This window comes from Ranitomeya variabilis, chromosome 8, assembly GCF_051348905.1.
Source record: "Ranitomeya variabilis isolate aRanVar5 chromosome 8, aRanVar5.hap1, whole genome shotgun sequence".
Taxonomy (NCBI): Eukaryota; Metazoa; Chordata; class Amphibia; order Anura; family Dendrobatidae; genus Ranitomeya; species Ranitomeya variabilis.
Window position 1 is genome coordinate 216,762,247 of NC_135239.1, and position 15,656 is coordinate 216,777,902.

Sequence of the window (15,656 nt, forward strand, 5' to 3'; positions counted from 1 at the left end):
TCGACCTAAATTTACCACTAACATGAAGCCCAATATGTCACGAAAAAACAATCTCAGAACCGCAAGGATCCGTTGAAGCGTTCCTGAGTTATTACCTCATAAAGGGACACTGGTCAGAATTGCAAAAAAAGGGAAGGTCATTAAGGCCAAAATAGGCTGGGTCATGAAGGGGTTAAGCTTAATGTTTTATAAAAATTATTTTTTTTTTGCAACAGCTATTTCAGTTTCATATATCTAATAACTGTTGGACACAGTAATGTTTCTGCCTTGAAATGAGGTTTATTGTACTAACAGAAAATGTGCAATCTGCATTCAAACAAAATTTGACAGGTGCATAAGTATGGGCACCTGACCAGAAAAGTGACATTAATATTTAGTAGATCCTCCTTTTGCAAAAATAACAGCCTCTAGTCGCTTCCTGTAGCTTTTAATGAGTTCCTGGATCCTTGATGAAGGTATTTTTGACCATTCCTCTTTACAAAACAATTCCAGTTAAGTTTGATGGTTGCCGAGCATGGACAGCCCTCTTCAAATGATCCCACAGTTGTTCAATGATATTCAGGTCTGGGGACTGGGATGGCCATTCCAGAACAGTGTAATTGTTCCTCTGCATGAATGCCTGAGTAGATTTGGAGCGGTGTTTTGGATCATTGTCTTGCTGAAAGATCCATCCCCTGCGTAACTTCAACTTTGTCACTGATTCATGAACATTATTGTCAAGAATCTGCTGATACTGAGAGGAATCCATGCGTCCCTCAACTTTAACAAGATTCCCGGTGCCGGCATTGGCCACACAGCCCCAAAGCATGATGGAACCTCCACCAAATTTTACTGTGGGTAGCAAGTGTTTTTCTTGGAATGCTGTGTTTTTTTACCGCCATGCATAACGCCTTTTTGTATGACCAAACAACTCAATCTTGGTTTCATCAGTCAACAGGACCTTCTTCCAAAAAGAAATTGGCTTCTCCAAATGTGCTTTTGCATACCTCTAGCCGACTCTGATTGTGGCGTGCTTGCAGAAACGGCTTCTTTCGCATCACTCTCCCATACAGCTTCTCCTTGTGCAAAGTGCGTTGTATAGTTGACCGATGCACAGTGACACCATCTGCAGCAAGTTGATGCTGCAGCTCTCTGGAGGTGGTCTGAGGATTGTCCTTGACTGATCTCACCATTCTTCTTCTCTGCCTTTCTGATGTTTTTCTTGGCCTGCCACTTCTGGCCTTAACAAGAACTGTACCTGTGTTCTTCCATTTCCTTCCTATGCTCCTCACAGTGGAAATTGACAGGTTAAATCTCTTAGGCTACGTTCACATTTGCGGCCAGCGCCGCAGCGTCGGGCGCCGCAGCGGCGCCGCATGCGTCATGCGCCCCTATATTTAACATGGGGGCGCATGGACATGCGGCGCACTTGCGTTTTGCGCCGCATGCGTCGCTGCGGCGCCCGCGTCGGGGCGCAGAGGACGCAGCAAGTTGCATTTTTGCTGCGTCCAAATTCAATGAAAAAAACGACGCATGCGGCGCAAAACGCAGCGTTGTGCATGCGTTTTGCTGCGTTTTTGTTTGCGTTGTGCGCTGCGGCGCCGACGCTGCGGCGCACAACGCAAATGTGAACGTAGCCTTAGACAGCTTTTTGTATCCTTCCCCTGAACAACTATGTTGAATAATCTTTGTTTTCAGATCATTTGACAGTTGTTTTGAGGAGCCCATGATGCCACTCTTCAGAGGAGATTCAAACAGGAGAACAACTTGCAAGTGGCCACTTTAAGTAGCTTTTCTCATGATTACATACACCTGACTGTGAAGTTCAAAGCTCAATGAGGTTACAAAACCAAAAAAAGTGCTTTAGTAAGTCAGTAAAAAGTAGGTAGGAGTATTTAAAACAAGAAAATGATAAGGGTGCCCATACTTATGCACCTGTCAAATTTTGTTTGAATGCAGATTGCACATTTTCTGTTAGTACAATAAACCTCATTTCAAGGCAGAAACATTACTGTGTCCAACAGTTATTAGATATATGAAACTGAAATAGCTGTTGCAAAAAAAAAATATTTTTATAAAACATTCAGCTTAAGATTAATAGGGGTGCCCAAACTTTTTCATATAACTGTAATACACAGCGTTCTCTCTTGATATACACTGTAGAGTTCTGAATTAGCATGTTACATTGTGAGTGGTGAATCAAGAGTCGGGGCTGAGTGAGCAGCTACAGCCGAGAAGTGACAGAAGTGAGGGAGTGAAAGAAGAGGAGAAAGAGGGAGGACTCCAGAGAGGAAGTGCCATCACTCTGTGCTTTCCCTGTGGAGAACATGCAGTGACTCCATACACAGGACAGCCACAGACTGCAGCAGAAGGGTAAGGAGAGGACACAGACATCAACGTCACATTGTATCACACATTTCACCAGTAGTTCAGGCTCAGCCATGGCGGACGGGTCACAGATCACATCACACGTTCAACAGAAACCGAAAAGTCATAGATGATATTTGAGTAAAAAGCCAGGGCATAGACTAAATACTGAGGAGTCTGGGGGTGAGAGGGAAAAATGGTCATAACAGAGGTGAGGAAGTGAAAGAGGAAGAGAAGGAGGGAGGAGAGTACAAGGGAGGACTCCAGAGACGAAGCGCTAACACTCCAGTGCTTTACCCTGTGGTGGGCAGAAGAGTGATCCCATAGACCGGGCGGCTACAGCGTGCAGAGGGGTAAGGAGGGGGAACGGGCACCAGAATCCGACAACTCACAGATCACACCGCACGTTCACCAGAATCCGACAACTCACAGATCACACCGCACGTTCACCAGAATCCGACAACTCACAGATCACACCGCACGTTCACCAGAATCCGACAACCCACAGATCACACCGCACGTTCACCAGTATCCGACAACTCACAGATTACACCGCACGTTCACCAGAATCCGACAACTCACAGGTCACACCGCACGTTCACCAGTATCCGACAACTCACAGATTACACCGCACGTTCACCAGTATCCGACAACTCACAGATTACACGGCACGTTCACCAGTATCCGACAACTCACACATTACACCGCACGTTCACCAGTATCCGACAACTCACAGATCACACCGCACGTCCCCAGTATCCGACAACTCACACATTACACCACACGTTCACTAGTATCCAACAACTCACACATTACACCACACGTTCACCAATATCCGACAACTCAGATTACACCGCATGTCCCCAGTATCCGACAACTCACAGATTACACTGCATGTTCACCAGTATCCGACAACTCACAGATTATACCGCACGTCCCCAGTATCCGACAACTCGCACATTACACCACACGTTCAGCAGTATCCAACAACTCACAGATTACACCGTACGTTCACCAGTATCCGACAACTCACACATTACACTACACGTTCACTAGTATCCGACAACCCACACGTTCACTAGTATCCGACAACTCACACATTACACCACACGTTCACCAATATCCGACAACTCAGATTACACCGCATGTCCCCAGTATCCGACAACTCACAGATTACACTGCATGTTCACCAGTATCCGACAACTCACACCTTGCACCGCACGTCCCCAGTATCCGATAACTCAGATTACACCGCACGTTCACCAGTATCCGACAATTCACACATTGCACCGCACATTCACCAGTATCCGACAACTCACAATTACACTGCACGTTCACCAGTATCTGACAACTCACAATTACACCGCACGTTCATCAGTATCTGACAACTCAGATTACACCGCACGTTCACCAGTATCCGACAACTCAGATTATACTGCACGTCCCCAGTATCTGACAACTCACACATTACACCGCACGTTCACCAGTATCCGACAACTCAGATTATACTGCACGTCCCCAGTATCTGACAACTCACACATTACACCGCACGTTCACCAGTATCCGACAACTCACACATTACACCGTACGTTCACCAGTATCCGACAACTCACACATTACACCACACGTTCACCAGTATCTGACAACTCAGATTACACTGCACATTCACCAGTATCCGACAACTCACACATTACACCGCACGTTCACCAGTATCCGACAACTCACACATTACACCGCACGTTCACCAGTATCCGACAACTCACACATTACACCGCACGTTCACCAGTATCCGACAACTCACACATTACACCACACGTTCACCAGTATCCTACAACTCACAGATTATACCGCACGTCCCCAGTATCCGACAACTCACACGTTCACCAGTATTCTACAACTCACAGATTATACCGCATGTCCCCAGTACTTGACAACTCGCACATTACATCACACGTTCACCAGTATCCGACAACTCAGATTGCACTGCACATTCACCAGTGTCTGACAACTCACACATTACACCGCACGTTCACCAGTATCCGACAACTCAGATTATACCGCACGTCCCCAGTATGTGACAACTCACACATTACACCGCACGTCCCCAGTATCTGACAACTCACACATTACACCGCACGTTCACTAGTATCCGTCATCTCACAGATTACACCACACGTCCTCAGTATCCGACAACTCACAGATTACACCACACGTCCCCAGTATCCGACAACTCAGATAACACCGCACGTTCACCAGTATCCGACAACTCACAGATCACACCGCACGTCCCCAGTATCCGACAACTCACAGAATACACCACACGTTCCCCAGTATCCAACAACTCACACATTACACCGCACGTTCACCAGTATCCGACAACTCAGATTACACCGCACGTTCACCAGTATCCGACAACTCACAGATCACACCACACATCCTCAGTATCCGACAACTCACAGATTACACCGCACGTTCACCAGTATCCGACAACTCAGATTATACCGCACGTCCCCAATATCTGACAACTCACACATTACACCGCACGTCCCCAGTATCTGACAACTCACACATTACACCGCACGTTCACTAGTATCCGTCAACTCACAGATTACACCACACGTCCTCAGTATCCGACAACTCACAGATTACACCACACGTCCCCAGTATCCGACAACTCAGATAACACCGCACGTTCACCAGTATCCGACAACTCACAGATCACACCGCACGTCCCCAGTATCTGACAACTCACACATTACACCGCACGTCCCCAGTATCCGACAACTCACACATTACACCGCACGTTCACTAGTATCCGTCAACTCACAGATTACACCACACGTCCTCAGTATCCGACAACTCACAGATTACACCACACGTCCCCAGTATCCGACAACTTACAGATTACACCGCACGTTCACCAGTGTCTGACAATGCACACATTACACTGCACATTCACCAGTATCCGACAACTCACAGTCTGTCCATGCTCCCCAGTGTCTGACAACTCTCAACCTGTCACACTCCCCAGTGTCTGACAACTCATACCCTGTCCGTGTTCCCTGTTTAGGCTCGGGGATGATCGTCCATCTCCTGGTTTTCACACTCCTGGAGTTAACTCTTGCCTCTCCAGCATGTCTACTTCCCGGACGGCCTTTCGTCACGGTGTGGAACGCCCCGAGCAGCCGCTGTTGGGACAAGTACGAGGTGGCTCTGGATCTGGACCCCTTTGACATTGTGGTTAATGAGAACCAGTCGTTTGCGGGCAGTGAGATGGTCATCTTCTATATATCTCAGCTGGGCCTGTATCCTTACTATGACAGTGATGGCAGCCCCATCAATGGTGGCACTCCCCAAAACGCCAGCCTCACGGAGCATCTGAAGAAAGCTCTGGATGACCTTAATGCGACCATAGTGTCTCCAGACTTCACGGGGGTGGTGGTTGTGGACTGGGAGAACTGGAGGCCTCTATGGGATCGCAACTGGGATAAGAAGTCCATCTACCAGCAGCGATCAGTGGAGCTGGTGAGGCAGCGGCACCCGCAATGGCCAGATGAGAAGGTGAAGAAAGAGGCAAAGAAGGAGTTTGAGGACGCGGCTGTAATGTTCATGGAAGGCACGCTGAAGCTGGGGTGCAAGTTTAGGACAGGCGGATTGTGGGGGTTTTATGGTTTTCCTGCCTGCTATAACTATGGCTATAAAAACTCCAGTCACAATTACACCGGAGAATGTCCACCGGTGGAGGTGCAGAGGAATGACCAGCTGGGGTGGATGTGGAGGTCCAGCCGTGCCCTGTACCCCGAAATCTACCTGGAAGAGCTGCTGAGGAAATCCCAAGACGTCGGCAGATATGTAAGGCACAGATTAGGAGAAGCTTTCCGAGTGTCCAGTGCGGGGTCCGAGGGGCAGATCCCGGTCCTGCCCTACGCCAGAATCGTCTATACCTACAGCATGGACTTCCTGGAGCAGGTAAGGAGCACACCATCCCTCCTCCACCGGCTGAATGGGTGGGCTTTACTGGTGGGATGTCAGAGCAATGCTTAGCATATGGAGCTAATCATATGCCCTCAAAATTCTTCTGAGAAGCCTCACTCCTCCCATCTTGTATGTTCTTTACTGGATTACAGCAGATTTTGGGGTAATTGAGGATTTCCCTGACTTATCCCCTTGTGTGCGGTCGCTTCCTACTGTACTCAGTCATTTCTCAGGTATTGTGGTCTCTTTCACCGCACCCCATATTATTCTACAGATTGGACGGCGGTGCCATAAAGATGTAATTTTGTGTTTTCCCCATAACCTCATGGACGGTTTGTGTCTCGGGGTCTTTGGATCACTGATCTCAGACCCCTGTGATAATTAGTTGTCAGAAGCCCAATTAAAGGAAATCTCCCTAAGAAGGACGAGCCACATTATTAAGCAGCCACAGGTTTGAAGCAATAAGGGAAAGAAAAAGGATCTCTGCTGCCAAAAAGTGCCACATAGTGCAGTGCCTCGGTCAAGGTATGAAAACATTAGATATTTCACAGGAACTTGAGCGCAATTATCCTTCTGTGAAGAGATTTGTAGCTGATACAGAGCACAGACGGCTTGTGCAGATAAATGCAGAATGAGGAAGGTTCCTGCAGCTAAAGGCAGAATGAGGAAGGTTTCTGCCAGACAAATTCATCAAATTAAGTAGCTGTTAAAATCCCATTACAAAGCAGCAGAGAGGTATGTGAAGCTGCTGGAGCCTCTGGAGTCCATGAACCTCAAGGTGTAAGATCCTCCACAGGCCGCAGTTGTGCACAAACCTACTATTTGGCCACCCCTAAACCACGCTCAGAAGCAGACAGGTTGTAGTGGCCCCGACATACATGAAGACTCATTATAATCCAGTCATGTTTACTGATGATACCATGCAACCCTAGATTAAGTAGTGGATGGTTGATGTATGACCACCATGTCCCAACAAGGCTGCAACGTCAGCAAGGAGGTGGCAGTCATGTTTTGGGCCGGAATCCTGGGGGGAGAGCTGGAAGTCCCTTTAGTTACCCTGAAGCTGTAAAAATGACCTCGGCAAAGAATATAGCGTTACTGACAATCACTTTCATCCTTGGTGCAAAAAGAACTGTGCAGTCAGCAGCAACATCATCTTCATGTTGAAAATGCCCCAGCCCCCACCACATGCTGCAAAGAAACCTCCATCAGTGCTGGCATCAGCATCCAGCGCACCCGGACCAGTGCTGGGGCCCTGGACAAACTAGGTAGGACTATGGGCTGTGCATTATACTACATGGATGACTATGGGCTGTGCATTATACTACATGGAGGACTATGGGAAGTGTATTATACTACATGGAGGACTATGGGATGTGCATTATACAGAGGTGCACTATATTATATGGAGTATGGGTGGTGCATTATACTATATGGAGGAATATAGGGGATGCGTTATATTATATGGATGACTATGGGCTGTGAAACGCGTTGAGGAGGATGAATCAACATTCTTGATAAGTATCATTTCTCACCCTCCACCATTATGTCCACATATTTGCAACTAATGTTTAGTTTAGAACTATAAAGAACCTAATGTGGCCTGTCTGCCTTGCCCTATATATATATCTACCTCAAATCTGACTATTATCCATTTATAGCCTACAGCTTCTAGAACATTAGGGCTGTAATAGGGACAGCCATCGGTGAGTGGGGGCGCCATATCCGCTGACAAGTAGGGTGCCAACCCCCACAGCTAGGCAGACGCTGTTTAATAGGATACAGAGGTAGTGAGATATATTTGTGTATTCACGAGCACTTTTTTGTTTTGCACATTTTGTTTATGTCCATGCACCACACCCTGCCACGATTAAGGCTAATATATATCAATATGGTACCAAATATATACTAATAGCCTTGATTTCTATCCCACCTACTATTTCCGATCTCTGTTCAATCTATAGCGTAATTGTGACACTATTGTCAGGGCGCAATACAGGAGACATAGGGTCAGTCGACGGTGAGTGGGGGCGCCAGTCTCGTATTCATGTTTAGGGTGCCAACCTCCACTGCTAGGTAGGAATTGACTTAGGCTTCATCAGCAGGGTGTAATTTAGAGTGCACGGTCGTGTGATGATTATGTGTAATTTGTCTATAGCTGCTTCATGGTTTTAATATTATTAATAAAATTAAATTTTTTATCTAAGGTATCATTATAATCTATAGGGTTACATTTTGAGCTTTTCTATTTTGATGATTGGACCTTATTGGCTGTTTATCAGCTTATGTTGATTAGAATGACTATGGGCTGTGCATTATACTACATGTATGACTTGGCTGTGCATTATGCTAAATAGATGACTATGGGCTGCGCATTATACTACATTTATGACCATGGGCTGTGCATTATACTACATGTATGACTTGGCTGTGCATTATGCTAAATAGATGACTATGGGCTGCGCATTATACTAAATAGATGACTATGAGCGGTGCATTATACTAAATAGATAACTATGGGCTGTGCATTATACTACATGTATGACTATGGGCCGTGCATTATACTTTATGGAGGAATATAGGGGGTGCATTATATTATATGGAGGACTATAAACTGCGCATTGTATATGGAGGACTATGGACTGCATTATACTACATGGAGGACTATGGACTGTGCATTATACTACATGGAGGACTATGGGCTGTGCATTATACTATATGGAGGAATATAAAAGGAATATAGAGGGTGCATTATACTATATGAAGGAATATAGGGGGTGTATTACATCATATGGAGGACTATAGGCTACGCATTATATATGGAGGACTATGGGGGTGCATTATACTATATGGAGGACCATGGGCTGTGCATTATACTATATGGAGGAATATAAAAGGAATATAGGGGTGCATTATACTATATGGAGGATTATGGGGGTGCATTATACTATATGGAGGACTATGGGGGTGCATTATACTACATGGAGGACTATGGGGGTGCATTATAATATATGGAGGACTATGGGGGTACATTATACTATATGGAGGACTATAGCCTCTGCATTATATGTATGGTATTGTAGACTTTACAATAGAGATCACTCACGTAATGTAAGAAGTAAAATCTTTGGAATTGTACTAAACCTGTCACGGGGGTACTGGGTAGACTAAGGCTGATTACCCGGGCCCCTGCGATATCCCTCAGGCTAGGGAAACCCTGTCTGTCCCTTTGCCAGAAGTTACACTAAAGGTGTGCATGTCTGGGCCGCCAGGCCTGACCCTGACTCCTGTTTCAGTACTAAGCTGAAACCTCCACCTGCCTCCCAGTGATAAGACCACACACCAACCCCTACAGAAAGCACAGACAGGGAAAACTAAAGGCAGTGGGCGAGACCCAGCCTCCAATCCGAGTACCAGCTAGATTAACCCCGGACAACCTAGAAGAAATCTAGCCGGCGCCACTGAGCGCATAGTGGACGAATGCGGAATTACCACTGTCTGTCAGACGCCCTAGTGTGAATAGCGTCCGACATGACAATACCTATATTTATCTGCCGTATCTGTGCATCGTGACTTGTGGTAGGTGTTAAAGGGGCCCACTCAGACTCTTTAGCATGGTGCCCATGAAAACCTGGAGCCAGCCGTGTACTGAGTCATTGGCTGTTATGGGCATAAAAGAAACCCATGGGTGTTCACCACCCTCCCCTGACCTCAGCCCTATAGAGAACCTCTGGAGGATCCTCAGCAGAAGATCTATGAGGGTGGGAGGCCGAGTATATCAGAACAGCAGCTCTGGGGGCGATTCTGACATCCGGCAAAGCAGGAATTCAAGCAGAAACTCTCCAGAATCTCACAAGTTCAGTGGAAGCCGAACTGTGGAGGTGAAATCCCAGACGCTCCGATGTGACCTGGACTCGGCCTTATGAAGCTTCTGATGTCAGTAATGTGACGTCTAACGCTGCAGATCCAAGTCACCGATCTCAGCTCTTTACAACCTGGATAATGTCCCGACTCTCGTTCTGCAGAATTTGCTGCTTTCTGAGGTTTTTACTTCTGAAATAAATCCTGTACTTATTGGGAGATTTGTCCAATAAATGTGATTTATCCTGTAATGTTCGATGATTGGACATTATACGACTCATCTGTGTCCAGGAAAATCAGAGGACACTAGAATTTGTGGAATAATTTGGGGCGCGGTTTAAGTAGGTTGCTGATGCCGCCCGACTTTTGGCCACAATCACGGTTCCCATGCCAGCTTTCCATGCACTCTGAAGGTTATTTTGCACAGCCATCCCTTCCTGATCACTCTTCTCTTATGCTATGGTGCCTGCCTCGGTGTCAGTCTCCATTTTAGTTCTGACGTTTCATTCATGAACCAGGAGGCTCAGGATGGATACAACTAAATTCCCTCCCATACAGGAAAGTGAAATGAATCATTGGATCACACAGAATGTCTGTGACCAGTAAGATGCAGAAACTAAAAATGAACTGGAGTATAAGTTGGTATGCATGCGCACCTTGACGCTGCTGGGATGCCTTTGGTGCGTCTTTAGATCTGTTATTTATATGCACCATTGCTTTTTCAGCAGGGTATTTGCTCATTTTTTTCTATCTTGGGTTTTGTCAGAGAGATAGAGTTGTATAATGTGAAGTCAGGATTCTTCACGCTGATACATAGCATTTATTGATCCACGTTCTTGTTAACCCTGAGGTTTCAGTGTTTTTCTTTCCCCCACAGGAAGATTTGATCCAGACTATCGGACAGAGCGCAGCTCTAGGGGCCGCTGGGGTCATCTTATGGGGGAACTCAGACTACAGCTCCAGTAAGGTGAGTGTCCCAGTATCGAACTGTCAGTCTCAGGGACTGAAAAGAGAAATAGTGAACAAAGCTTATCTACAAGTGCTTCTCACAAAATTAGAAAATCATCAAAAAGTGAATTTATTTAAGTTCTTCAATACAAAAAGTGAATCTCCTATATTCTGGAGACTGCTGCTGGGGTCATTGCTTCACCACACACAGACGTGTCCAGGACATGGGCTACAGTGTCACATTCCTTGTGTCCGCCACTCATGACCAATAGACAACGCCAGAAGCGTCTCACCTGGGCCAAGGAGAAGAAGAACCGGACTGTTGTCAGTGGTCCAAGGTCCCAGAGTCTGGAGGAAGAGTGGAGAGGACACAATCCAACCTGCTGGAGGTCTAGTGTGAAGCTTCCACAATCAGTGATGGTTTGGGGAGCCATGTCACCTGCTGGTGTAGGTCCACTGTGTTTTATCAAGACCAAAGTCAGCGCAGCCGTCTACCAGGACATTGTAGACCACTTCATACTTCCCTCTGCCGACAAGATTTTTGGAGATGGAAATGTCATTCTCCAGCAGGACTTGGCCCCGTCCACACTGCCAAAAGTACCAATACTTGGTGTAAAAACAACAGTATCACTGGGCTTGATTGGCAACAAACTCGCCTGATCTTAACCCCATAGAGAATCTATAGAATATTGTCAAGAGGAAGATGAGACAAGACCCAACAATGCAGACAAGCTGAAGGCTGCTATCAAAGCAACCTGGGCTTCCATAACCCCTCAGCAGCGCCACAGGCTGATCGCCTCCATGCCACGCCGCATTGATGCAGTAATTGATGCACAAGGATCCCGACCAAGTACTGAGGGCATTTACTGAACATACATTTCAGTAGGGGAACATTTCAGATTTTACTATCATTTTTCAAGCTGGTGTTATAAAGTATTCTAATTTACTGAGATAATGACTTTTGGGTTTTCATTGGCTGTAAGCCATAATCATCAACATTAACAGAAATAAACACGTGAAATAGATCACTCTGTGTGTAATGACTCTATAGAATATAGGAGATTCACTTTTTGTATTGAAGAACTGAAATAAATTCACTTTTTGATGATATTCTAATTTTGTGAGAAACTCCTGTATAGCGGCAGCTAGCTTTAAGACGCATTTGAAACGAGCTGCTGCATACTTCATTATGTGACATTTTTCTGCCATTTCTATTTTAAAATACATTTTCTAATAAACATTTTGGATTTTATGATGCTGGAACATTTCCTCTTTTTCATATTGGCTGCACATGTTCTGTGCTTCGGCAACGCCATATGCCGCTATAGGCGAGCCGGTTTCACCATTTTTATTTCAGTCTAGGGGACTCTCTGCCTTCCTGCTGTGAGGCCCAAATGAATATTAATTTTGCCCCAGGGCCACGTCTGTGCCGGTTGTATTTGCTGCCTGCGCAGTCTTTGCAGTATAGTAGCACAAGTTCAGTCCTGATTGTCGGCTCGTGTCCATCTTTTATCACAGGAAGCCTGCCTCGCCGTGAAGTCCTATATAGATGATACATTGGGGATGTATGTGGTCAATGTGAGCAGCGGCGCCTTGTTGTGTAGCCAGGCTCTATGTACCGGGAATGGACGCTGCGTGCGACGTGACCCCTCTTCTGAGGCTCAGCTCCACCTGCACCCAGGAAGCTTCAGTATCCAGAAAAACCTGCATAGTGGAGGCTTCTGGGTCTCTGGACAGGCCGCAAAGAAGGACCTGTTATATATGGACACCCACTTCCAGTGCCGCTGCTATCCTGGCTGGAAGGCGGAAGACTGCTCGCAAAGGACAGAGCCCTAACCAGGGGGCCCCAAAAGACCATTACCGACCCTGAGTGGGGGACATACAACCAGGCTTGGACTGGCCCACAAGGAACAGGAGAATCCTCCGTAGGCTCCAGTGAAGGGTGCTAATGAGAAGGGTTATTACACAATTTGCAGGTATAATCTAATCATTTATTAAACAAGCCAAATTAATATTACATAGAAGCTTTTGTACATTTGTGTACTAGGTCAGGGCTGGATGTATCTGAACAGTGGGCCCAAGAATCAGTGTTATTGGTGGGCCTTGGCCAACCCAGCATAACACTGACCAAACACAAGGGTCCAGGGGTTGCTATAGAATGTAAGCCAGCTTCTGATTGGCTGATCAAGAAGGTACAAAGAGATGAGGAACCACGATCACCAGATCACCGCACAGTACACGTATACAGAAGGCCACGATGGATCCACGGGGAGAAGCCAAATGGTTTCTTTCATGTGAAAATTTGAAACTGATCCAGTAACAAAAAATGTTTCCTTCTCACATGACAGAAAAACGGATGGCGAAACGATGGATCCGAGTACCATAGACTTCAAGGCTAAAAAACGGATCTAGCCGAAATCACTTGTTTTTAACAAGGCAAAGTTATGTCTGCACAATGCACTGATTGCTGCTGGATCAGTTATAACGGAGGAGTAACGGACATGTGAACATCGCCTCAACCTACAGAGCTGCGTCACTGATCTGCGATTACATATTGTCTGAGCCTCCAGTCACCTCCAGAGCTGCGTCACTATTCTGCTCTTATCCTCCAGTCACCTCAAGAGCTGCTGTCACTATTCTGCTGTCTTATCCTCCAGTCAAACCCAGAGCTGCAGTCACTATTCTGCTGTCTTATCCTCCAGCCACCTCCAGAGCTGCAGTCACTATTATGCTGTTACATCATGCCATATCCTCCAGAGCTGCAGTCACTATTATGCTGTTACATCATGCCATATCCTCCAGAGCTGCACTTAGTATTCTGCTGTTACTTTGTGTCTTATCCTCCAGTCACCTCCAGAGCTGCAGTCACTATTCTGCTGTTACATCGTGTCTTATCCTCCAGTCACCTCCAGAGCTGCAGTCACTATTCTGCTGTTACATCATGTCTTATCCTCCAGGTCTTTTATTAAATAAAATAAAAATACTTTACATGACAATAACTAAGATACATTACAAATAAAACACAACAGAACAAAACATAAGAACACACCTCCAATCAGACGACAACAAACAATAAAAATCACAAAGAAATAAACCAGAAATGGAACAAAAATGGAGAAAGTTCATGACCTACAAATCAGGGACGAGAAAGAAAAATTCCAATAAAAATAAAGAAAGCAAAACTAAAAGACGACAAACAAAATACTCATAACTACATGAATACCCCTGTAAAAATTTTACATAATAAATAGTATAAAATCATATAAGACCCCCGGCCCAGCTTCATTCATACTACTATATACAACCCCAACTACATTCACACCGTCCTATATACAATATTATATACAATATATACACTATAAACACATTATACTAAACCAAATATTATACAACACCGCAAACACAACAAAACCCTACTGGTCCCACTGCCTTACCTTACAGCCCCCCCCCCTTACACCACCACATTCACCCCACAACAAACCTAAATACAATACAGTGTACAAGATTAACATTTTTTTTTTTGTTTTGTTTTTTTTTAATATATACACACACCTACTCTAACTATCCCGCCACCCCTGATCCAGCTCTGGCCACAAAGTTCAGGAATTATCCGAGCTAGGATCAGGCCCCAAAGTTTTTCCCCAGGCGGGGCCTGGGCCAGGCCAGATCAGTCTCTTATCACCGCCGTTGAACCCCCCAATCCACCCACCCAACCTAACTAAGACCCCCTATTATACACACTATGTACAATATATACAATACACTATATACAACATATACATAAACCAACATCACAGAACACAACCTACATACTCACTCACCACCCAAGGCTCAAGTTCGATGCCTGCAAACCTTCTATTCAGGGAACAGAAATACAAAACAAAAATCTAGGGTGTAAAGACATCAGCCCACCACCAGGATATAGGAGCGCTAACGGACTAAGGCACCCTGAAGGAGAAACCCCTCCAGAGATGGGCCGCCCTCCGGGCACCCAGTCTTTCGCACTCCAGAGAACGCACCTTCACCAGGGCACCTAGGATGCTGCTACAAACTTCATCTACACGGAGGATTTTACTCTGCGTCGTAACTAAAACTCGTGCGTTCCACGTGAAGTACCTGACCACTGCGCTGACTAAGAATAAAGCGGCTCGGTCCCTTCTCCCGAGGTCTCTGAACGCTCCATAGGCCCACTCGGCATAGGACAGAGTGGCCAGCCGCGGCCAACCAATGGAAGCGCCCACCCTGTTGTACACCTCTGTATTAACCCCTTCCCGACCTATGACGCCTATGTGGCGTCATGGAATGATCGCGTCCCTGCAGATCGGGTGAAGGGGTTAACTCCTATTTTACCCGATCTGCAGGGAGAGGGGGAGTGGTACTTCAGCCCAGGGGGGGTGGCTTCACCCCCCCCCCGTGGCTACGATCGCTCTGATTGGCTGTTGAAAGTGAAACTGCCAATCAGAGCGATTTGTAATATTTCACCTAAAAAACTGGTGAAATATTACAATCCAGCCATGGCCGATGCT

At 46.1% G+C, this 15,656-nt stretch overlaps 1 protein-coding gene across 2 annotated transcripts; it reads left to right on the top strand.

Moving 5' to 3' along the window:
* Positions 1-2,207: 2,207 nt before the first annotated feature.
* On the top strand, positions 2,208-13,147 carry LOC143787909 (hyaluronidase-1-like). 2 transcript variants are annotated; one of them, XM_077277069.1, is made up of 4 exons: positions 2,208-2,352; positions 5,417-6,315; positions 11,060-11,149; positions 12,649-13,147. In XM_077277069.1, exons 2-4 carry the CDS (start codon positions 5,425-5,427, stop codon positions 12,964-12,966), a joined length of 1,299 nt encoding a protein of 432 aa, XP_077133184.1. In that variant the 5' UTR covers positions 2,208-2,352; positions 5,417-5,424; the 3' UTR covers positions 12,967-13,147. The 2 variants fall into 2 exon arrangements, with proteins under 2 accessions (XP_077133184.1, XP_077133186.1); XM_077277071.1 differs by lacking the exon at positions 2,208-2,352 and adding an exon at positions 2,533-2,699.
* Positions 13,148-15,656: the final 2,509 nt, after the last annotated feature.

Bases quoted from the DNA above. Each gene is read 5' to 3' on its own strand.
- LOC143787909 (XM_077277069.1), top strand. From the start codon at position 5,425: ATGATCGTCCATCTCCTGGTTTTCACACTCCTGGAGTTAACTCTTGCC. The intron at 6,316-11,059 runs GTAAGGAGCACA...TTTCCCCCACAG, and splicing joins GCATGGACTTCCTGGAGCAG to GAAGATTTGATCCAGACTAT. The intron at 11,150-12,648 runs GTGAGTGTCCCA...CTTTTATCACAG, and splicing joins CAGACTACAGCTCCAGTAAG to GAAGCCTGCCTCGCCGTGAA.